General features: G+C 40.6%; 1 protein-coding gene across 1 annotated transcript; it reads left to right on the top strand.

Moving 5' to 3' along the window:
* Positions 1 to 24,747: 24,747 nt before the first annotated feature.
* Positions 24,748 to 25,251, top strand: LOC138907927 (rRNA-processing protein EFG1-like). The gene has a single exon (XM_070198552.1). It carries the CDS (start codon positions 24,748 to 24,750, stop codon positions 25,249 to 25,251), a length of 504 nt encoding a protein of 167 aa, XP_070054653.1.
* The last annotated feature ends 998 nt before the right edge of the window (positions 25,252 to 26,249 follow it).

Below are 26,249 nucleotides of genomic sequence, written 5' to 3'. Positions count from 1 at the left end.
AAAAAGCTAAGAAGATAGGAAGAAAATACGGAGGTGGCAAAGCGAGAAAAACAAGTGAAAGCAAAAGCATTTTCTAAGGAGGTAAAACTCGAATAATGGTGAAACAATCCCAATTTATATAGGAGAGACACCGATTCCGAAATGGCTCATCCCAATCCACTAAAAACAAAATGACAGAAATAATCAGAAGCCGCACGTGTATCAATGCAGCATACCGGGAACAAGCGTCATCATGTCGAATGACATCATGACATCACATCTTTTCCTTGACAAGTTGGTTCTATTGAATCATTCGGGAAGACTATAATTTTGAAATATGTGGTCCTCAAAAAGATATGTCACCCGTTTTTCACAACGACGATGACCGTCATTATTCGCTCATTGAACTCGCCCACGAGGATGACCTCAACAAGTGGAGTGACTATCTGTATGTGAAAAAATATCATGTTACATGTTGACCAAGTCTACATGAAGGAAGCCTTCGGAGACTGCCACGTGTCATCCATAGGATATAATGACCTGACCTCAAAGGGCCGATGTCACGAGAAGACAAGGCGTCGTCGACAAGGTCGAAATGATTCGATAGAAGACGAGGACGAGCACTCCTTTTCGGAAAGCAGTAACGGCTAGTTCTAGGATTACTATTCCCTAGAGAATATTCCAGTGAATATTCTTCCCAATTGTACTTTGTAGGGTTTTGTGGTCCATGTACCCTTATAAAATAGAATGATATGTAGTTATGGGAGGGATCAGACATTCTTTGTAAAGAACAACATATTGACATTCTCTGAAGATTCTCTTTTTATTACATACATACAAAGTTCACCTTTTTATATTTTTATCTATCTTTTCTTTCTCGATCCAAGAAGGGACCGAATATTCAAGGGCTTATCATTACCCATCATTGTCAGAAGAATTATTGGGGAACCTCACCTTTGTAGGGTGACCTCTATTAACGTATTTACATAAATGCTATTTATTGCTCTCTTTCATATTCTTGAGTCATTCATTACTCCATTATTGTTATTATTTATTGCTATCCAACAACACACACGTGATACTTTCCATAAATACACTTGGTCTATTATTTGAATATTAATATTGAACTAGATTAACCACATTCTCACTATAAGTCTAATTGTATAAACCTTGATCTAAATTTTGGGTCATACATATACCACAAGATGCCAATCCTATATAGGTAGATCAATTAAAGATTTAGTCAATAGGTTTCTAATGAGTGAAGTATATAAATAATTGTTTCGAGTTGGATTTGCCCACGAAGAAAATTATGAGGTTCTTATTTTCAAGTTTAAACAAGAATGAAGGACATATTCTAATGTTTAATAAACTACTTACCAGTTCAATTTAGTAAGATCAAAGTAACGAATTAAGACATTATTCTTCACCAATAATATAATGATTTCACTCCTTTTCGCAGTATAATACATAGTTTGTATTGCGACAAAGAATTGCAAGAAACTAGCTATTTTAACAAATTTAGAAACAAAAAAACCAAATATTTGATATTATAATCTGCTCGAATGAAATTCTCTCTACATTAAAGATGTGGATTGTTATTAATAAATACTCCAGAGTCCAGATTATACAAATTATATTTATTCTGATATACAAGCGAAGCAACAAAGAGAAAAAGAAAACATGTTAATATGATTTTTATCATGATACATAGGGTGTGTATATATAGGCCGAGTTGGTTCGTTTATTTATTTACCAAACAAAATCAATTGTCAGTAAAATAAAATTCGAAATAAATGAAGTCTAAAGTCATATTTAGTTGGGTGTACGAGTAAATCTGGTATATGAAGTTACCCTCGATTTTCCGGTAAGGAAATGAAAGGACATCGCGACCTAATATGGCCTCAGGTAAAGCCGAAGGTTTCTACGGACCAGAGCCTGGGGAGGACGAATGGTGCGCTCGGAATCGGACACGACAAAGAATTGAGCTCAAGCAAAGTGAAGAACTGATGCTAAGGGAAAGACGGTTAGACAGGACAATCAAGGGGCCAAAATATTCATCTTTAACCAGATATTACGACGCAAATCTCTCTCAATATCAACTGCATATGAACGTTTACTGGAAGAAAAAGTTTTTTACCTTACTTAGACTTATACTAGGATCGAAACTCTCGTACTATATAAAGGGAGAACTTTTTATTTTGAGGACCACTGTTGGTACGCATACCAAAGCAATAAAGTTAATTTTTTTCTCTAGTTATAGTTTAAAGTATTTTTCAGCTGCTTGTTTAATAAGTTGCAACCAAGCCCATTCTGAGGGCTGGATCGGAACTAATTTTTAATATCCATCGTAAATCTAGACTTAATCATCCATCACATTTGGTTTGATCGCTTTGTTTTCCTTTAATTCAACTATTTACTGTTCTTAGATCATTTGTGTTAAATTAAATCACGTATCCTTTAAACCGCGTATAAATTCAATTGTTACTCATTTTAAGGGTAAATAATTTGGCGCCCATAGTGGGACAAATGATAATAGTGGTGATTTAATACGAAACTCCATAACACACCCTATTTTACACTTGCTCTTTGAAGTTTGATTTCAGGTTTACTTAAAATGTCAAATTCTCAGTCTGCTCATTGAACGTTGGCGCCGAGTCAGGCCACCACAGTGAAAAGAATAACGTGGTACCAAGTAATGGCGTACCCGCTATTGATCTTAATGGTGTTCCACTCGCGACCCGGTCGACGTTAACTCACAAGTTTCCATTAACATCAACCTACCAACTAATCCCGAAAATAGCATTCGCGGGGCACCCCTGACATCGGCTCAAGAAGTATCCAACGGGGAAGGTGATGGATTTAGCTTACGATTTATTTTTGAAATTCTACAAGCTTAGCAAGTAGAAATACCACAGCTACAGACTCAAAATTACGCCCAGAACATGACCGAACCCGAGCGGGTTAGAGAAGATGCTAGGAGAGATGAACAAATTATCGTAGAACCGGATGAGTTCGGACCAGAAGAAACTTTCGAGGGGATGAAAATTCTTGAAATGCTAACAAAGCGGGTTGAGTCTGGTGAAAATAGGATGGAGGCAAATGACATGAAGGTGAAAACTTACAATTCGAGGGTCGATCAGATCCCAGGAGTGCCTCCAACATTGAAGGACCGGATTAAAAAAAAGTTCATTCGCAAACCCTTCCCCCCGAGTGCGGCACCGAAGCCAGTTCCGAAGAGATATCGAATGCCTGATATTCCTAAATATAACGGGACCACAGATCCAAACAAGCATGTAACCTCCTATACGTGCGCAATAAAAGGCAATGACCTATAAGACGATAAGATCGAGTCAGTGTTGTTGAAGAAATTTGGGAAAACCTTATCTAAAGGGACAATGATATGGTACCATAACTTACCTCCAAATTCTATTGATTCATTTGCTATGCTTGTAGACGCCTTCATTAAAGCCCATGCTGGCGCCATCAAGGTTGAGATGAGAAAATCATACCTCTTCAAACTCGAGAAAAGAGACAACGAAATGCATAAGGAGTTCATGTCGAGGTTCCATATGGAAAGGATGGACCTACCCCCGATCACAGATGATTGGTCCATTCAGGCGCTCACTCAAGGGCTCAACCCCCGAAGTTCTATTACTTCATAAAAATTGAAGCAAAACCTGATGGAGTACCTGGCGATTACTTGGGCCGATATTCATAACATGTATCAGTCAAAGATCAGAGTCGAGGACGGCCAACAGGGCCCCCCTCTCGGGGTCTGTTTACCCAATAGAGCAAACGACGGATCTAAAAGAATTATGGACAAGGAGCCAAGGCCGGTCCGAGATTGATATCAGCCATATAACTCAGATAGAAGGGGAAACGAACCAGGTCGCCACCCAGCCATGAACGACATGAGAAATGACCAAGGACCTAGCAACCGGGCTCTGATGAGTAAGAATGGTTTCAACAGATCACTTGGGGGAAGGGAAGCCCCGAGACTATTGGAATATACCTTCAATGTGGATGCTGCGAGAATAATTTCGGCCATTGGTCGCATCAATGAGACCAAATGGCCTAGGCCACTTCGGTTCGATCATGCACAGAGGGATCACAACTTGGTATGTAAATACCCCGGTACTCACTGTCACAAGACTGAAGATTGTCAACAACTAAGGGAAGAAGTGGCTCGTCTATTCAACAATGGGCATCTTCAGGAATTCCTAAGTGAGAGGGCCAAACATCATTTCAAAAATACAGACCCCAACAAACAAATTGAGCAGGAAGAGCCTCAACACATGATCAACATGACCACTGGGGGGGAGATGTCCCACAAGGGCCAATGATAAAGCGCACCAAAGTTTCTATCACAAGGGAAAAAGGCTCTCGGGACTACGTCACGGAGGGGTCCATCTCGTTCAGCGACGAGGATGCTGAGGATATCATCCAGCCTCAATGATGCACTGGTAATATCCGTACTTATTAATAAATCTAGAGTTAAGCGATGTTAATTGATCTAGGTAGCTCGGCCAACATCATCCGGTGGAGGTTCGTAGAACAAGAGGGATTATTGGACAAAATTGTACCGGCAATATGAGTATTGAATGGGTTCAACATGGCGTGCGAGATGACGAAAGGTGAAATAACCCTACCAGTAAACACTGTCGGGATCACCCAGGAAACGGAATTTTATGTGATCGAGGGGGATATGAGATACAATGCCTTGTTCGGGAGGCCATGGGTCCACAGCATGAGAGAGATGCCTTTGCCCCTACATCAGGTGTTGAAGTTTCCCACCCCAGGTGGAATCAAAATAGTCTACAGGGAACAATCGACTACAAACGGGGATGTTCGTTGTCGAGGAAGTGATCCCGATGCCCGCAGTCACAACATCAAAAGGTAGGGGACTGGTCGAAGAGAAGGAAACCAAATAGCAATCAGCGGCCCCATCTCTGACCGGGACGAGGAAATAGGGGGAACACACAGCAAATGAGAAGGATGATTTAGGTGTCCCGAGATTTTTTTATAGCACCCGATGATACCCGATGCCACTAAATTTATAATCGAGGAATTGGAGCAGGTCATACTAATCGAGTGACTACGCGATAGAAAGGTATACCTGGGCAAGGGTTAACTCCCAAGCTTAGGAAATAAACTTATTGATTTCCTTAAAGCTAATACTGATTGTTTTTCCTGGTTCCACTTAGACATGAGAAGGATCTCACCGGAGGTGACTACTCACAAATTAAGCTTGGATAAAAAATTTCACCCGGTCAAACAGAAGGGGAGGCCGCAGTCCGAGATCAAATACGCATTCATCAAAGACGACGTATCGAAACTTTTGAAAATAGGTTCCATTCGGGAAGTTAAATACCCGGATTAGCTAGCTAACGTAGTGGTCGTGCCTAAAAAAAGGAAAGAAACTTGGAATGTGTGTAGATTATAAGGACCTAAACAAGGCATGTGCAAATGATTCATTTCTTTTGCCTAACATCGACCAAATGATCTAAGCAACGGTCAGGCACGAGACGTTGAGCTTTATCGATGCCTATTCTGGGTACAACTAAATACGGATGAACCCGGGCGACCAAGAAAAGACTTCTTTTATAACTAAATTTGGCACCTATTGTTACATCGTAATGACGTTTGGGTTAAAAAATGTTGGTGCCACGTATCAACGCCTAGTTAACAGGATATTTGAAGAACAAATAGGCAAGTCAATGGAGTATTATATAGATGATATGTTAGTTAAGTCCCTGCGAGCAGAGGACCATTTGGAGCATTTGTAGGAAACCTTTGACATACTAAGGAAATACAATATGAAGCTGAATCCGGAGAAGGGTGCCTCGGGGTCGGCTCGGGCAAGTTCCTCGATTATATGGTATTCAACCAGGGAATAGAGATAAACCCAGACAAGATAAAAGCCATAAAAGATATCACCCTATCAAGCGATACCACTACTTGGCATTCTCTGAGGTAGCGGTAAGTGGTGTCCTAGTATTGGAAGAAGAAGATACACACTTTCCTATTTCTGGAACCTTAGGATATGCCGAAACAAGATATCAAAACTTAGAGCTATTAACACTTGCCCTATTAAGCACATCTAGGAAATTAAAACCGTATTTTCAGTGTCACCCCATATGTGTCGTGACCTCGTACCCGCTAAGGATTATGCATAAACCCGAGCTCTAAGGCTGACTGGCCAAATGAGCCGTAGAGGTTAGCGGGTACGATATTGAGTACAAATCTCGAACTGCTATAAAATCTCAGATTTTGGCAGACTTTCTGGCCGATTTTACGCCGACCTTGATCTCAAGGTCGAGAAAGAATTACTGCTTACCTCGGGGACTAGCTCGAGGGTTTGGACTCTATTCGCGGACGATGCTTCTAACGCGAAAGGGTTCAGGTTGGGAATTGTATTAAAATCACCTATGAGTAACGTAATAAGAAAATCTATTAGAACTGTGAAATTGACTGGCAAGGAAGCCGAATATGAGGCTATGATTGCAGGTATAGAACTGGCTAAGTGCCTGGGGGCTGAGGTGATCGAAGCCAAGTATGACACCCTTCTTTTTCTTAACTAAATCAATGGGACGTTTAAAGTAAAAGAGGACCGATTGCGGAGATATTTGGATAAGTTGTAAGTGACATTGCACCAGTTCAAGGAATGGACTCTACAGCATGTACCCCGAGATCAAAATAAACGAGGCTGATGCGTTGGCTAAGTTAGGGTTGTCAGTCGACTCTAATGAATTCAATTCCGGAGCAGTGGTGCAATTGATGAACTTAGTGATAGAGAAAGGTCACACCGAGATGAACTCAAAAAGATTATTTTGGGATTGGAGAAAAACATACATAGACTACCTTCAGAAAGGGAAATTGCCATTGGATCCCAAAGAATCAAGGGCCCTACGTCCTAAGACTACCACGTTTAGCTTGGTTGGTGGAAAATTATACCGAAGATCATTTTTCGTACCATTAGCAAGGTGTTTAGGTCCGGGGGAGACCGACTATGTGATGAGGGAAGTACAGGAGAGTGCTTGTGGAAATCATTCGAGAGTAGGATCCTTGGTTTAGAAATTGATTAGAGTCGGTTATTACTGGAATGAGATCGAAAAAGATATGAAAGATTTCGTTCAAAAGTGTAAAGAATGCCACAGGCAGGCCCCGATGATCTATCAACCGGGGGAGATGCTTCACCAGGTCCTTTCCCTCTGGTCGTTCATGAAACGGGGAATGGACATCGTTAGTCCCTTGCCGTGGGAACCCGACAAAGCCTAGTACATCTTACTTATAACCGATTAGTTCTCTAAGTGGGTCGAAGCGCAAGTGTTTGAGAAGGTTAGGGAAAAGGAGGTCATTTACTTTATCTAGGATCACACAATATGCCGGTTCGGGATACCGACTGAGATCACGTGTGACTACGAGAGGCAGTTCATTGGCGGCAAAATTAATAAGTTTTTTGCGGATCACAAAATCAAAAAGATTTTATCTTCGCCCTACCACCCAAATGGGAATGGTCAAGCAGAATCAACAAACAAACTATAATTCAAAACCCGAAGAAGAGATTGACCGACCAAAAGGGAAATGGAAAGAAATATTGCCCGAGGTCTATGGGCATATCAAACGAACTCGAAGTCAAGCACCGGTGAAACACCGTTCTCTCAAGTCTACGTCGAGGAAGCTCTGATTCCAGTAGAGGTAGGAGAATAGAGCCTAAGGTTCCAATACACTACGGAGACGTCAAATGACGAGGACATGACCACAAGCTTAGACTTAGCGGATGAAAGGCGAGAAGCCGCCCTATTCTAGTTAGCGGCCCAAAAATAATGCATGGGGAGATATTACAACCGAAGGGCAAACTTTCGACACTTCCAAGTCGGGGACATGGTACTGAGGAGAGTTACACTACATAACAAGAACCCAAATGACAGGAAATGGGGCCGGAACTGGGAAGGACCGTACAGAGTCACCGGTATAATCGGAAAAGTTTCGTACCAACTTGAATCCGAAAATGGGTACAACTACACAATAATTGGAATGTGGAACATTTAAACTAATACTACTGCTAAGGTATGAGTACAATATTCTTTTTCTTTATTAAGCTTTGAACTAACTCGTGCAGGTACTCAGTCAAAGTAAAATCTAAGTATTAGGTCTGAAAGCACGTGTTGCACTCTTTTTCCTTTGGACCGATTTTTTGCCGAAGTGGGTTTTACGGTAAGATTTTTAACGAGGCAACAGTAAAACATGCTACCCTAGATTTGAAGACCGGTTGGAGGCTGGGGACTGCAGACCATCCGTATCAGATCAATAGTATTCGAGCCCTCAAAACTCAATCTCGAATATTAGGGGGCCATCACACCCTAAGTCAAGGTCCTGAATTCGAAAATGTAGAAGGAATTCTTATTCGATATTGAAAGCCAAGGCTTGAATATTAAAATTAAGTGTAAGGGTCAAACAGTCAAACGAACCATGCCCACATAGCTCATTCTCGCCATGACAGATAGCTTATGTACCATCGACTATTTACACGACATTCAAAATAATTAAAGAAATTTGCCTTCTATGTTTTCATCGGTTCATATTTGCATAAGCAATATTATCGTCAAAAGTTAGTTAGAACAAATAATGGGTTCAAAACCCTTAAACCTACGGGCCTCCCCAAACCAGGGACTGCTACCCAGCGATAAGACCAGAAAATTTGTTACTAAATCCCGGAATTACCGAGCTTTCTAGGTAGGGCACAGATCCTCTTTGGTGGCATCCCACTCTAAGGCCAGGAGATCTATTTTACTCCTCAGCTCCTCGACTGAGGCTTTGACCTCGTTCATTTCAGCACTAAGTTGGTCGATCAGGTCTATCTTTTCTTGGACCTGCGAGGTTGTGGCATCAGCAGTTGCGCTTAGCCTCTCGTTATTAATCTCAAACACTCTTAATTTTTCAACCAGAAGGGCATATTCCCGTTTCACTTTTGAGGCCTCCTTTTGAGCGCTTTCCAGCTCGTCTTGAAGGATGGAGTGATCCATGAGAACCCTATCGTTTTGCTCAAAAAGAGCTTTATACATATCCTTTTTGCCGGACTTGCTCCTTGAGCTCGAATTCAAGGTGGCTCACCTCCATCCGAGACCCGTGGAGGCTCTCATAATGAAGCACCGAAGACTGAGGCATAAAAAATGTGAAAATCGTTAAAGTATGCTAAGGCAAAATGGATTATTTAAGATATGATGGGAAGAAAATATACCATATTCATCGCTTGTTGTGCCTCATTGAAAAGGCTTGGCGCGTCCACCTCATTCATCTTCGCTTAGTCCTGATCGGTCACTAAGGAGCGAAGGTAGTTGTCCACACTGACCGAACCAGATAGCATCCTGGTATCCGCCAATACTGTAAACATGACCATCGTTTTATGGTCAGGGTCCGCACTTGGGGTAGGGAACTGCTTCACAAGCTTTAGGCGCAAACTTGGCCCGCTTGACCCAGACAGCACATCCCTTTTTTGGATCTCCAGGTGGCCAAGACCGGAGTAGTCCTCCAGCGCACTGACATCCATACTTTCAAAAAATAGGCTAAGGGCTTCATCCGCAGCCCGTGATGCCTTGATCGGCTTTTCTATAACGTCATGAGCCTCATCAAAAAGAGACTCTGTGTGCGACGGTGACTCCGGGACGTCACTGACGTCGGCGGCTTCTCTTGGGACTGGATTAGCCTCTCGAGGGGAGTGGCCAAAGGTTCTCCCTCGGGCTCCCGAGCTGAGGAAGGTTCAGATTTACGGCCGCCCCCCTCCGATGCTGCCAGCTCCTATGCAGTGTTGGCCGGCTCGTGGATGACAAACTCCATGTGATCATCCTCGGGGTAGTCCCTGCACCGGTAGCGAGAATCGAAGTCTGGGACCTGGCATGAGTACTTTTCTTGATACTCTTTCTGACCCTGACCGAGACCATTTTCTTCTTGATCACGGCGGGAGCATCCTAGGAGCCAGAAGACCTCCTCTTTCTTCTTGTTTTCTCCTCTTTCTTCACAGCATCCTTGGCAGCAGGTTATCCCGAAGTAGAGGGTTTACTAGATAGGGACGAGGCTTCATCCTTGGAAATTACCCGAAGCTCGGTGATCTTGGGAAAACCTGGGAGAAGAAAAAGAGACTTAGTCTAAGTATTGATAAAACAAAAGGGGAATTCAATCAGGGGAAGAAGGATATTCACCATGGGAACGAGCCTCCTATTTGCCTTTAGAAAGTTTGCGCTACTTGCGCTCAAAGTATGTTAACTGTTTGCAGATACACTCGACCCACTCCTTGAAACGGGGGACTGCATTGGGGACTCGGGTGACCGCTGCATATCATGAAAGTAAGTGATGAAAAAGAAGAGTAAGTTCAAAGGGTTATTTTGATGACTTAAGAGGGGATGAACTTACGTGACAAGTTTCACTTCTCAGGGAATGGAAGGAAATCGGAGGGAGTGAGATCTTCGATCGTGACCCGAACAAATTATCACGACCCAAACCGATGGGCTATGACGAGTGTCCGAGTCCTACCTGTCGAACACCACTAAACATGCGTCAAGATATAAACATGAATTAAGGATAGGTCATGAATAACATCTATCAATAAACTGCTGAATTACGTGAATAACATACGTGAAGAAAACATGTCCAAAATACATATACATGCGGAATACGGTAGGGCGATCAAATAAGGATGTTATATACAACTATATATTCAAAACTGGAAGCCGACAAGGCCACATACTATCCAACTATGCATGACTATCTACAGACCTCTAATAGAATGTACAACCCTATAAAGGACGGGACCGGGCTCCGTCGTACCCATATCCACATAGCAAAATAGCGTACAAAAACTAGTAATAGCTCTGGATCAAGTAGAGCACACCAACTCTCGCTGATCAAAAATCCTAAAAAGGGGGACGGTCATCCTATCTACCTACACCTGCGGGCATGAAACGTAGTGTCTCCAGGAAAAAGGGACGTTAGTACGAATAATGTACTGAGTATGTAAGGCATGAAAATCAGTACATGAAAGACATAATAGAAACATGGAGTAAAGGAATCCACATGTAAGTTTAAATAACTTTGTGTATCCTGAAATATTTATAAGTTCATGCATGTGCGTATAAATGTCGTATCATACACAGGTATATGTGTACATAACATCATCAAGCCTCTGAGGGCATCCCATCATATCATCTCGGCCTCTGTGGGCGAAATCATTAACATATACCAACTGATCAGGTGGTGGTGCGTATATAACGCTGTAACCTTTTCCCGTATCCCATATACATATAATATACACATATATAATGCCATCTGGTCATGGGTCAATGTACATGTATAAATGAATGAAATGCATAAAGAAGTACGTTTATAAGATTTCTCGGAATGTTATAAGATCAATATGCCTTCGGATAAACTTTATCAACTATGTATTTTTCTGAGACCCATGAACAGAGGATACAATAATAAGACACATGGGAATTCAAGAACATAGGCACCCCTAGTGCTTCTATGAATAGGGACATTTATGAAAGTTGTGCGTTTACTCATTTTGTTTATATCATATGTATCATGCCAGAAGGAAAGAAGGGATATACTTAACATACCTGAGCCGATACTCTTGACGATCCCTCTAACACACATCAATCGCGACGAAACACGTAACGGCGAGATCGAAATACGGAAAACTCCATATGATATTCTTGAGAAATATTGTACCGTACTCCCTTAGAATCGCAAATCTCACGTTGCTAAGTAGCCTTGTACGAATTTTATTATAGCAAAATCACGTTGCTATCATATAATCTTGTATGAATTTGTAGGAGCTTTCTTTCCGTACATTCTAGAGATATAAGCATCCCCCTTAAGTGATTTAGAGAGGTTTTTAATCTTAGTGGGTGTGGGCCCCACTTATGTGGTGACTTAGCCACAAAACTCTCTTAAATGTGCCACCTTGCTACATGAATTAATAGTCATTTGTTGGGCTTTGATGAAGACTTCATTGGCTGCCACGTTGGGAGGCTTATTAAGCCTATCCAAATATTTTAATTACTTAGTTAATCTCCCACTAAAAATTAATAATTACCCAATTATCCACATAATTAAGAATTATCTCAAATTACTTAAAATACTACTCACCTTTAACATACCTTGTACACCTTACTATCATAGTCAGATGTTACCTTGTATGAAACTAGTCCATAAATACCGGGTATTATAGCTAGGACCGTATTTTATTCCAAATTGACAACCTTTAACGAAACTCATTTTCTTTGATTCGTTTACCCTCTAACCTTTACGACACTTACTAATTACCTGTTATAAAGAGCATAAATACTTATAATCTCAAAAATAATCTCATTCCCGAGTCTACGTCGATTAACTTATAACGAAACTTTAATGTACGAAAACGCGAAATGTAACATCCTTCCTCGAATGTTTAACTCCCCGGGATCTATATAAGTCTTGGCAGAGTCGCCTTTGTAACAATACTACTACCAAACCTCCCTATAGAAAACTCAATAATTTAATGACACGTATTACCACAATCATTAATAAAGATAATGGCGTCACACGACCAATGACAATAATTAACACAAGAATCCATACTCGTACCTTAAGCATGTGATGTCTCAGACGGATCCTTCTCTGGATGAGGAAACAAGTGAGGATACCTAGACTTCATGTCTTCTTCTCATTTCTTCCATATTATTGTTTCTCCAAAGTACTTTCACCGAAGCTATGTCTTTAGTCCTCAATCTCTGAACCTGTCTATCTAGTATAGCAATGGGGGTTTCCTCATATGATAGCTGTACTAATACCACTTTTGTCACGACCCAAACCGATAGGCTATGACGAGTGCCCGAGTCCTACCTGTCGAACACCACTAAACGCGCGTCAAGATATAAACATGAATTAAGGGTAGGTCATGAATAACATCTGTCAATAAACTGCAGAATTACGTGAATAACATACGTGAGGAAAACATGTCCAAAAGACATATACATGCGGAATACGGTAGGGCGATCAGATAAGGATGTTATATACAACAATATATCCAAAACTGGAAGCCGACAAGGCCACATACTATCCAACTATACATGACTGTCTATAGACCTCTAATAGAATGTACAACCCTATAAAGGACGGGATCGGGCTCCGTCGTACCCATATACACAAATCAAAACAGCGTACCAAAACTAGTAACAACTCCGGATCAAGTGGAGCACACTAACTCTCGCTGATCAAAAATCCTAAAAAGGGGGACTGTCAGCCTGTCTACCTGCACCTGCGGGCATGAAATGCCGTGTCCCCAGGAAAAAGAGACGTTAGTACAAATAATGTACCGAGTATGTAAGGAATGAAAATAAGTACATAAAAGACATAATAGAAACATGGAGTAAAGGAATCCACATGTAGGTTTAAATAACTTTGTGTATCCTGAAGTATTTATAAGTTCATGCATGTGCGTATAAATGTCGTATCATACATAGGTATATGTGTACATAACATCATCAAGCCTCTGAGGGCATCCCATCATATCATCTCGGCCTCTGTGGGCGAAATCATTAACATATACCAACTGATCAGGTGGTGGTGCGTATATAACGCTGTAACCTTTTCCCGTATCCCATATACATATAATATACACATATATAATGCCATCTGGTCATGGGTCAATGTACATGTATAAATGAATGAAATGCATAAAGAAGTACGTTTATAAGATTTCTCGGAATGTTATAAGATCAATATGCCTTCGGATAAACTTTATCAACTATGTATTTTTCTGAGACCCATGAACAGAGGATACAATAATAAGACACATGGGAATTCAAGAACATAGGCACCCCTAGTGCTTCTACGAATAGGGACATTTATGAAAGTTGTGCGTTTACTCGTTTCGTTTATATCATATGGATCATGCCAGAAGGAAAGAAGGGATATACTTAACATACCTGAGCCGATACTCTTGACGATCCCTCTAACACACGTCAATCGCGACGAAACACGTAACGGCGAGATCGAAATACGGAAAACTCCATATGATATTCTTGAGAAATATTGTACCGTACTCCCTTAGAATCGCAAATCTCACGTTGCTAAGTAGCCTTGTACGAATTTTATTATAGCAAAATCATGTTGCTATCATATAATCTTGTATGAATTTGTAGGAGCTTTCTTTCCGTACATTCTAGAGATATAAGCATCCCCCTTAAGTGATTTAGAGAGGTTTTTAATCTTAGTGGGTGTGGGCCCCACTTATGTGGTGACTTAGCCACAAAACTCTCTTAAATGTGCCACCTTGCTACATGAATTAATAGTCATTTGTTGGGCTTTGATGAAGACTTCATTGGCTGCCACGTTGGGAGGCTTATTAAGCCTATCCAAATATTTTAATTACTTAGTTAATCTCCCACTAAAAATTAATAATTACCCAATTATCCACATAATTAAGAATTATCTCAAATTACTTAAAATACTACTCACCTTTAACATACCTTGTATACCTTACTATCATAGTTAGATGTTACCTTGTATGAAACTAGTCCATAAATACCGGGTATTATAGCTAGGACCGTATTTTATTCCAAATTGACAACCTTTAACGAAACTCATTTTCTTTGATTCGTTTACCCTCTAACCTTTATGACACTTACTAATTACCTGTTATAAAGAGCATAAATGCTTATTATCTCAAAAATAATCTCATTCCCGAGTCTACGTCGATTAACTTATAACGAAACTTTAATGTACGAAAACGCGAAATGTAACATCCTTCCTCGAATGTTTAACTCCCCGGGATCTATATAAGTCTTGGCAGAGTCGCCTTTGTAACAATACTACTACCAAACCTCCCTATAGAAAACTCAATAATTTAATGACACGTATTGCCACAATCATCAATAAAGATAACAGCGTCACACGACTAATGACAATAATTAACACAAGAATCCATACTCGTACCTTAAGCATGTGATGTCTCAGACGGATCCTTCTCTGGATGAGGAAACAAGTGAGGATACCTAGACTTCATGTCTTCTTCTCATTTCTTCCATATTATTGTTTCTCCAAAGTACTTTCACCAAAGCTATGTCTTTAGTCCTCAATCTCTGAACCTGTCTATCTAGTATAGCAATGGGGGTTTCCTCATATGATAGCTGTACTAATACCACTTTTGTCACGACCCAAACCGATGGGCTATGACGAGTGCCCGAGTCCTACCTGTCGAACACCACTAAACGCGCGTCAAGATATAAACATGAATTAAGGGTAGGTCATGAATAACATCTGTCAATAAACTGCAGAATTACATGAATAACATACGTGAGGAAAACATGTCCAAAAGACATATACATGCGGAATACGATAGGGCGATCAGATAAGGATGTTATATACAACAATATATCCAAAACTGGAAGCCGACAAGGCCACATACTATCCAACTATACATGACTGTCTATAGACCTCTAATAGAATGTACAACCCTATAAAGGACGGGATCGGGCTCCGTCGTACCCATATACACAAATCAAAACAGCGTACCAAAACTAGTAACAACTCCGGATCAAGTGGAGCACACTAACTCTCGCTGATCAAAAATCCTAAAAAGGGGGACTGTCAGCCTGTCTACCTGCACCTGCGGGCATGAAATGCCGTGTCCCCAGGAAAAAGAGATGTTAGTACAAATAATGTACCGAGTATGTAAGGAATGAAAATAAGTACATAAAAGACATAATAGAAACATGGAGTAAAGGAATCCACATGTAGGTTTAAATAACTTTGTGTATCCTGAAGTATTTATAAGTTCATGCATGTGCGTATAAATGTCGTATCATACATAGGTATATGTGTACATAACATCATCAAGCCTCTGAGGGCATCCCATCATATCATCTCGGCCTCTGTGGGCGAAATCATTAACATATACCAACTGATCAGGTGGTGGTGCGTATATAACGCTGTAACCTTTTCCCGTATCCCATATACATATAATATACACATATATAATGCCATCTGGTCATGGGTCAATGTACATGTATAAATGAATGAAATGCATAAAGAAGTACGTTTATAAGATTTCTCGGAATGTTATAAGATCAATATGCCTTCGGATAAACTTTATCAACTATGTATTTTTCTGAGACCCATGAACAGAGGATACAATAATAAGACACATGGGAATTCAAGAACATAGGCACCCCTAGTGCTTCTACGAATAGGGACATTTATGAAAGTTGTGCGTTTACTCGTTTCGTTTATATCATATAGATCATGCCAGAAGGAAAGAAGGGATATACTTAACATACCTGAGCCGATACTCTTGACGATCCCTCTAACACACGTCAATCGCGACGAAACACGTAACGGCGAGATCGAAATACGGAAAACTCCATATGATATTCTTGAGAAATATTGTACCGTACTCCCTTAGAATCGCAAATCTCACGTTGCTAAGTAGCCTTGTACGAATTTTATTATAGCAAAATCACGTTGCTATCATATAATCTTGTATGAATTTGTAGGAGCTTTCTTTCCGTACATTCTAGAGATATAAGCATCCCCCTTAAGTGATTTAGAGAGGTTTTTAATCTTAGTGGGTGTGGGCCCCACTTATGTGGTGACTTAGCCACAAAACTCTCTTAAATGTGCCACCTTGCTACATGAATTAATAGTCATTTGTTGGGCTTTGATGAAGACTTCATTGGCTGCCACGTTGGGAGGCTTATTAAGCCTATCCAAATATTTTAATTACTTAGTTAATCTCCCACTAAAAATTAATAATTACCCAATTATCCACATAATTAAGAATTATCTCAAATTACTTAATATACTACTCACCTTTAACATACCTTATACACCTTACTATCATAGTCAGATGTTACCTTGTATGAAACTAGTCCATAAATACCGGGTATTATAGCTAGGACCGTATTTTATTCCAAATTGACAACCTTTAACGAAACTCATTTACTTTGATTCGTTTACCCTCTAACCTTTACGACACTTACTTATTACCTGTTATAAAGAGCATAAATGCTTATAATCTCAAAAATAATCTCATTCCCTAGTCTACATCGATTACCTTATAACAAAACTTTAATGTACGAAAACGCGAAATATAACATCCTTCCCCCCTTAGAAACATTCTTCCTCGAATGTTTAACTCCCCGGGATCTATATAAATTTTGGCAGAGTCGCCTTTGTAACAGTACTACTACCAAACCTTCCTATAGAAAACTCAATAATTTAATGACACGTATTGCCACAATCATCAATAAAGATAACAGCGTCACACGACTAATGACAATAATTAACACAAGAATCCATACTCGTACCTTAAGCATGTGATGTCTCAGTCGGATCCTTCTCTGGAAGAGGAAACAAGTGAGGATACCTAGACTTCATGTCTTCTTCTCATTTCTTCGACATTATTGTTTCTCCAAAGTACTTTCACCGAAGCTACGTCTTTAGTCCTCAATCTCTGAACTTGTCTATCTAGTATAGCAATGGGGTTTCCTCATATGATAGCTGCACTAATACTACTTTTGTCACTACCCAAACCGATGGGATATGACGAGTGCCCGAGTCCTACCTGTCAAATACCCCTAAACGCGCGTCAAGATATAAACATGAATTAAGGGTAGGTCATGAATAACATCTGTCAATAAACTTTTGAATTACGTGAATAACATACTTGAGGAAAACATGTCCAAAAGACAAATACATGCGGAATACGGTAGGGCGAGCCGACAAGGCTGTTATAGAAAACTATATATCCAAAACTGGAAGCCAACAAGGCTACATACTATCCAACTATACATGACTGTCTACAGACCTCTAATAGAGTGTACAAACGTATAAAGGACGGGACTGGGCCTCGTTGTACCCATATCTACACATCAAAATAGCTTACCAAAACTAGTAACAGCTCCGGATCAAGTGGAGCACACCAACTCTCGCTGATCAAATATCCTAAAAAGGGGGACCGTCCGCCTATCTACCTGCACCTGCGGGTATGAAGCGCAGCATCCCCAGGTAAAAGGGATGTCAGTACAAATAATGTACCGAGTATGTATGGCATGAAAATCAGTACAAAAAAGACATAAAAGAAACATGGAGTAAAGGAATACACCTGTAAGACTAAATAACTTTGTGAATCCTGAAATATTTATAAGTTCATGCATATGGCTATAAATGTCGTATCATGCATAGGTTTTATATTTACATGACATCATCAAGCCTCTGAGGGCATCCCGTCTTATCATCTCGACTTCTGTGGGCAAAATCATCAACATATACCAATTGATCAGGTGGTGGTGCGTATATAATGCCGTAACCTTTTTCCATATCCCTTATACATATAATATACGCATATATAATGCCATATGGTCATGGCTCAATGTACATGTATAAATGAATGAAATGCATAAGAAGTACGTTAATAAGATTTCTCGGAATGTCATAAGATCAATATGCCTTTGGATAAACTTTATCAACTACGTATTTTTCTGAGACCCATGAACAAAGGATACAATAATAAGACACATGGGAATTCAAGAACATAGGCACCCCTAGTGCTTCTACGAATAGGGACATTTATGAAAGTTGTGCGTTTACTCGTTTGGTTTATATCATATGGATCATGCCAGAAGGAAAGAAGTGATAGACTTAACATACCTGAGGTGATTCTCTTGACAATCCCTCTAACACACGTCAATCGTAACGAAACGCGTAACGGTGAGATCGAAATAGGGAAAAATCCGTATGATATTCTTAAAAAAGATTGCACCGTACTCCCTTAGAATTACAAATCTCACGTTGTTAAGTAGTCTTGTACAAATTTTGTTGTAGCAAAATCACGTTGCTATAATATAATCTTATATGAGTTTGCAGGAGCTTTCTTTCCGTACATTGTAGAGATATAAGCATCTCCCTTAAGTGATTTAGAGAGGTTTTAAATCTTAGTGAGTGTGGGCCAAACTTATGTGGTGACTTAGCCACAAAACTCTCTTAAATGTGCCACTTTGCTATATGAATTAAGAGTCATTTGTTGGGCTTTGACTAAGACTTTATTGGCTGCCACGTTGGGAGGCTTACTAAGCCTATCCAAATATTTTAATTACTTAGTTAATCTCCCACTAAAAATTAATAATTACTCAATTATCTATATAATTAAGAATTATCTCAAATTACTTAAAATACTACTCACCTTTAACATACCTTATACACCATACTATCATGGTCATGTGTTACCTTGTATGGCACTAGTCCATAAATACCGGGTATTATATCTTGGACCGTATTTTATCCCAAATTGACAACCTTCAACGAAACTCATTTTCTTTGATTCGTTTACCCTCTAACCTTTACGGCACTTACTTATCGCCTGTTATAAAGAGCATAAATGCTTATAATCACAAAAATAATATCATTCCCGAGTCTACATCGATTAACTTACGACGAATATTTAACATACGAAAATGCGTAATGTAACACAAATCTCCCCTGCCAGCCTCGATCCATGTCCTTGTGGATGCTCGAGAAGGGAGCCTTCTTTGCTCGTCGGACGAGCTTTTTTAACCCACTTCATAAGATTCAGGGGTTGTAGCTATGGAGCAGATGGTCAATAATGAACTGAGGCTCCTCCTTGTTGTGGACAAAGTGATGGAGGAGAATCACGATCCTCCAAAAGAATGGATGGACCTTCCCGAGGCAGACCTCGTACCTCTTCGAAAAATATAGGACCACCGTGTCTATATCGGGCCAAGCGTGAATGGGTACATATAAATGCTTAAGTACCCCTCCACGTGTGTTGTGATGTCCTCATTAGGATCGGGGATGACTACTTCCTTCCCTTCCCACTTGCAATCCTCCCGGACCATCGGGAGTGTTTCTTCGATGATGGAGCAGATATACCTCCACACCTCCTCACCACGATCTCCTTGTTTGGAGACCTTCTTCACCTTAAAGTCATTATCTGTGGAACAGCCTCCGGGGATAAAATCCTTAAGAGGAGGCTTCGGGGCTACTGCCGGCAGGGTCATTTTAATATTAGCGGCCGGGGTAGAAGTTGAAGAGGCGGTATTTTGAGGCATAGACTTCTAGGTTTTTTCCATCTTTATTTGGGAATATGAAGGTTTGAAGGCAGATATGAAGGTTTAGAGATGGGTACGAAGATTTGAAGGTCTGAATTGAAGATCCAAAGACAAAATATGATGATTGGAGATGAATAAATTAAGATGTGAAGAACAATTTATGAAGCTTTGAAGTAATTATAAACAAGTAAAAAGTTCGAGGGTAACTCAAGAAGATTTGAAATCGGAAAGTAATAAAGTGAAAAAGAAGAAACCAGAGCTTTTATAGGAGGGAAATAATTAATGCATTATGTTTCTCATTCGATGCCCACCGAGGATGGTCAACAAGTGGATGACATGTGTCCGAAGTCATAACGACGCGACCGATTAGATGTTTTGCTGACTCGTTAACCAGTTTGTAGCGTATGTAGAAAGGAACCGAGGTCAATGAATCACTTCTCATCATTTCTACAAAACTACTCTCCAAAAAGTGAGGGGACTATCTGTGTGCGGGTAAAATCATGGAAATATAAAGTTACCCCCGATTTAAAGAAACGAGAGGACAGCGCGACCCGATATGGCCTCGGGTAAAGCCGAAGGCTTCTACGGACCAGAGCCCGGGGAGGATGAATGGTGCGCTCGGAACCGCACACGACCAAGCATTAAGCTCAAGCAAAGTGAAGGATTGAGGCTAAGGGAAAGAAGGTTAGACAGGACAATCGAGGGGCCAAAATATCTGTCCTTAACCGGATATTATGGCGCAAATTTTGCCCGATATCAGCTGCATATCAACGTTTACTGGAAGGATAAGATTTTTACCTTACATAGACTTGTACTAGGATTGAAACTCCCCTACTATATAAAGGGGAGAACTTTTTATTTTTAGGACTATTATTGGCACGCATACCAAAGCAATAAAATTAATATTTGATCTCCAGATATTGTTTGAAGTGCTCTTCAGCTGCTTGTTTATTGAGTTGCAACCGAGCCCATTCTGAGGGCTGGATCGGAACTGATTTCCAACATCCATCATAAAGCTAGACTTAATTATCCATCGCATTTGATTTGATTGCTTTGTTTTCCTTTAATTCAACTATTTACATTTCTTAGATCATTCATGTTAAATTAAATCGCGTATCCTTTAAACTACATATAAATTCAATTGTTACTCATTTTAAGGGTAAACAATTTATATGCAATGCATTATCCAATGTTTAGATATTGGAAAATCTTCCTGGAACCACAAAAAGGAATTTCTTATAAGATTCAACGTTGGTTCGCTCATTACGAATAAATTATTAGTAGTTCGCACAACCCCTACTTATACAATGTCATTGTTACTATTAGAAAATGCAAAGAAAGTAAGAAAGAAAGAGAGGTGAGAGATTCCATGTATATACTAGCTCGGACTACAAAGATTATGGTACCATATGCCAAAAAGATATTCAAACTTTCATAAGTAATTGAATATCCTTAATAGATACTCTTAAGGACCACTTATGTATGCCAGATTGTGTTAATATTGTGATCAATTGTCTAATATTTGTCGCACATATTGTTTACCCGAAAAATTGGATAGAGTTAAATTTGTATATGGTCCTAAGGATACGTGATATAACTTGGTACAAATCGTAGAGTGAAATAGAAATATATGTGTTATTGACAAATGGAATGAAATATAAGGCAGAGAAAAAAAGAAATATTGATGAATAAGGCAAAGTAAATGAGCCCAAAAAAATGTTAATCTCTCTCAAGTTGTCTTTGTTACAATACCTGCCCATGCTTACAAGGATTCCCCTCTTTATAGTAGAGGGATCCTACTTTATCTATAATAATAAAAAATATATAGTGGAGAACCCATGATGAATTATCTTTTCCTCGATTCCCGCCAAGATTCTCTCCCTAGTGCGGTTGCAATGGCTCTTATCTGTGAGCTCGATACTGGCTCGGAGCCCTGTCGGTATTGGATCGAGCCTTCGGCCTTGGTTCGAGCTCGATTCTGACTTGGAGTCTCGATATTCGGGGTGAATGTTGGTCGTTCTATGCATCTTCGATAATCTTCGCTTTGACTCGTAGTTCGATTTGGATATGAGCTCGATATTGATATCGATCTTGTCATTGATTGGTCTTAAAGCTCGAAGCTTGACGTCCTTACTTCGGAACTCGACCTATCATCATGCGGATACCTTTTGATCGAAGTATTATCATCTCGACCAGTCTGTACGATTGGCTTAATCCGTTTTGACCGTACACAGATAGTCCCCTCATTTCACGGAAAGGATGTATTGAGAAATGATATGATTTCCATTAGTACGGTTATACGTACACTAACGTGTGCATTGAGTTCGATCGCGACGTATGAGATAGCGGTCCTGTCGGTTCCGTTTACTGAGGCATTTAATGCGTGTCAGGTGACGGTCGGCCATTACTGAGATTGAACTGCTACTGCTTAACCCATAAATATCCCATTTGACTACCATTAATCACTTTTACATTCTCTGATCAAAATTTTCTAAGCATCTTCCCATATTTTCTGAATTTGTTTGTGTGAAATTTTCCTTCTGTGTTTTTCACTACAAAAAATCTTCCTTTGAAACATCATACCCCCTTTTATTCCTTTCTTTTATGTTCAAATAAAATGGTGAAAACATCAAAGATCGTTCCTCAAAATGTAGAGGCCTCTGCTTTACAGCCTGCCGCCGATAAAACACCGGCGGAGCCACGGCTAGAGGAGTTTGTTCCCAAAACATGCCTTCTTACCTCTGATTTTAAGCTCGACAAAGCCATGCTGGTTCCTGGTCGATGTGAACTAGTATCGAGATATTTATGCTCGATAACCAAAAAGCAACTTGAACAGTTGAAGGCAGATTGTAATTGGGGCAATAAGGAAGTGGTCATTTCGACTTCCGATGACGATATTACCACCCATGTGGAAGGGTTCCGAGTTCCGATGAAGATTTACTTTAGGACCTCTCGACCCCGTTATCGTTGACTTCTGTTGGAAATACCAAATAACTCTAGGCCAGATTCATCCTTCCTTTTGGCGGATCGTTATTCTGATTCGTTTCTTTGCAAGCATGATCGAGGGGATGCCTTTCACCCTCGATCATCTTATTAGGTTGTATAGTCCTCGCCTCTTTCGAGGCGGATTAATAAAACTACAAGGTCAGGCTACCAAGGTATTATTCTCGAGTATAGACGAGGATAAGGATCGAGGTTGGATGGGCAGGTTTGTTCAAGTGAAGACTTCGGACCAGACCCCTGCCGAAAAGATGTCGTTCCCCGAAGAATGGAATATGAATCGTGAGTGTACTCTATTGTTTTATTCCCTATTGCCTTGTTTCGTTGTTTGTTTTCTTGTCGATATCACTATTGTGATGCAGCGGTTCCTTTGATGCCTGGCATCATTCCCGACCTTAAGAGCTGGGTACTAGCTCTAGCTTCGAACTCCTCTTACGCCGAACGTTCGTGGCGTGACCTAGCAAAAGGCCGATGGGAGGCGAAAAATAATGGTAAGCCTATCTTTCATGTTTTGGGAGTTCGAACGAAACATTCTCCTTATACTTAATCGATTTTCTCGTGTGTAGGAATGCATAGAGACACAGTTTTGAGGCCCCTGCCCGGCGAGGAAGAGACCTCAATTCCAGCTTCTGAACTGCCGAAGGGAAATATGAGGAAAAGAGCCTCTACTTTCGAGAATCCAAAACCGAAGGCAAGGTCGACTCGTAAGTCGAAGAAGAATACCATCCCACTGACCCCAGAGTCGGTTCAGTGCCTAAGAGATGAAGATGAGGAAGAGCAAAATGAGGAGTTCGTGCTGATGGACAGAACAAAGAAAACCACTGATGCTCCACAGGCAGGTGGATCGATGGTGGTTTATACAACTCCGGATCAAACTAGGGGTATATCGAAGAAGTATTCGGGCAGAGTTCTTGAGTCGTTGCGGATCGAGGATGTTTCCAATCGAAGCATACAGATTGGGGGTGTATCCGAAGGGGTTGTTCCCGAATCTCTTTGAACCGAGGGGAACTCCCCAAGTGACTCACCTGGGGCAGCAACAACCAAAGACTCGCCCACTTTTCCTACTTTTTCTGAAGGGGCGATTCGGGAAGCCCAAGATTTGGGGGCCCTCGAACTAGACAGGCCTCATGAGGGGGAAGATCCCTTCTGTGTTTTTTTTACCGGCGTCGAGGATGTTTCCGGTAGCAGTGAGGCATCAGATATTTTCCATGGAGTGCGGCAAGCTTTGAATCAGGTAAACCTTAATTTATTTTGTTGGTATTATCTCTCATGTCTATTTTCTTTTTTCACTTCATTTCTTCTCCCCCCCGTAGCCTGCGACAGCTTATCAAGAAGCATGTTCTCGATCCCGAGCTGAGCTACACCGATATGAGGTCGATCTCCAACGGGTTATAGAGGAGAGGAATGTCCTTAAACTCCTCTTAGGGCAAAAAGGAGAGGAAATCAAGGATCTCCGAGCTTAGTTGACTAAAGCTCACCAAGATATGACCGATCTATCCGAGCAGGTAATGATACTATTAAAAAAGCCTATGGGCTCGACACTGGAAAGATGGCTAATCTTTCAGTCTCACAGCTGTAGCAGAAGCTTGAGTTGATCGGGAAACTCTTCGAGGAAGTTGATGAGATAAAGGCGGAGTCCTTAAAATGGAAAGAAAATATGGATTGCCTTGCTACAGAGAGAGAGACTGCTCTGGCCCAGTTTTCATCGACCGAAAGTCAACTTCAGATCCTGAAGGAGAAAAGCTTGGCTCAAGCGAGAGAAAAGGAGGACCTCGAGGCTCGGTTGGCCTCTGAACTCGCTGAGGCTGAAAAAATAAAGGCCAATGCAGATGCAATGGTGGCTATTTACCGGGCTGATGCCGAAGCCGCTCAGTTCCATGAAATAGAGGTTGTTGATACCGCTCGAATTCGAGCACATTGGATCGCCGAATTTGTCAAATACCAAACTCGGAGGGAAACCCTCGAGGAAATCCATGCTCGGGGCTTCGATCTTTCTGAAGAGATAAAAAAGGCAAGAGAGCTTAAAGTTGAAGCTGGGGCCTTGGCCTCCGATGATGATGACAATAATGATAACGACGACGATGACGATGACGGGAGCAAAAACGGGTCTCAGAGTAGGGAGGAGCCCGATGTAGAAAAGAATACTTCCGTAGATGATTAGGTTCCTTTGTAAGGCCCTGATCGATCGTTTTGTAAATATCATTGTGTATATAAAGTCTTTTCTTTTCCCAGCTTGTCACTGTTACCATTCTTCTGCTTAGTGAGGATTTTGCTTACTTGTGTTTTATGAAAATGTTCAGCCCTTAGGCTCATGCAATTTGCTTGAACTTAAAGTAGCATAGCCTTTAGGCTTAATAGTTGAGTGAGTGATTGCTCTAACTCAAAGTATTTGTAGCCCGTAGGCTTTTTATGGTCGAGTGATTTGCTCAAACTCAAAGTAAGATAGCCCTTAGGCTTAATAATTGAGTGGGTGACTGTTTCGAACTCGAACTCAAAGTATCATAGCCCGTAGGCTTTTTATGATCAAGTGAGTGATTGCTCGAACTCTAAGTAAGATAGCCCTTAGGCTTTATAATTGAGTGAATGATTGCTCGAACTCGAAGTTAGATATCCCTTAGGCTTAATAAGTGAGTGAGTGATCGAACTCGAACTCAAAGTATCGTAGTCCATAGGCATTTTATGATCGAGTGAGTGATTGCTCGAACTCGAAGTAAGATAGCCCTTAGGCTTAATAATTGAGTGAGTGATTGCATTGAACTCGAACTCAAAGTATCATAGCCCGTAGGCTTTTTATGATCGAGTGAGTGATTGCTCGAACTTGAAGTAAGATAACCCTTAGGCTTAATAATTGAGTGAGTGATTACTTTGAATCGAACTCAAAGTATCGTAGCCCGTAGGCTTTTTATGATCGAGTGAGTGATTGCTCGAACTCAAAGTAAGATAGACCATAGGCTTAATAATTGAGTGAGTTATTAGTTAGAACTTGAACTCAAAGTATCGTAGCCCTTAGGCTTTTTATGATTAAGTGAGTGATTGCTTCGAACTCGAACTCAAAGTATCATAGCCCGTAGGCTTTTTATGATCGCTCGTATCAAAATTCTTTTGATGGTGGTTGGCCTTTAAGCCTTTTTGAATCATGAAGTAGGAAGATCTTTTCAA

The sequence above is a fragment of the Nicotiana tomentosiformis genome, chromosome 3 (genome assembly GCF_000390325.3).
Source record: "Nicotiana tomentosiformis chromosome 3, ASM39032v3, whole genome shotgun sequence".
Taxonomy (NCBI): domain Eukaryota; kingdom Viridiplantae; phylum Streptophyta; class Magnoliopsida; order Solanales; family Solanaceae; genus Nicotiana; species Nicotiana tomentosiformis.
Note: the sequence above shows the minus strand (reverse complement) of the source record. Positions and strands in the feature narration are given on the sequence as shown.

What these genes read in the sequence shown, in the direction of transcription:
- LOC138907927 (XM_070198552.1), top strand. Translation starts at nt 24,748, where the DNA reads ATGGATTGCCTTGCTACAGAGAGAGAGACTGCTCTGGCCCAGTTTTCA.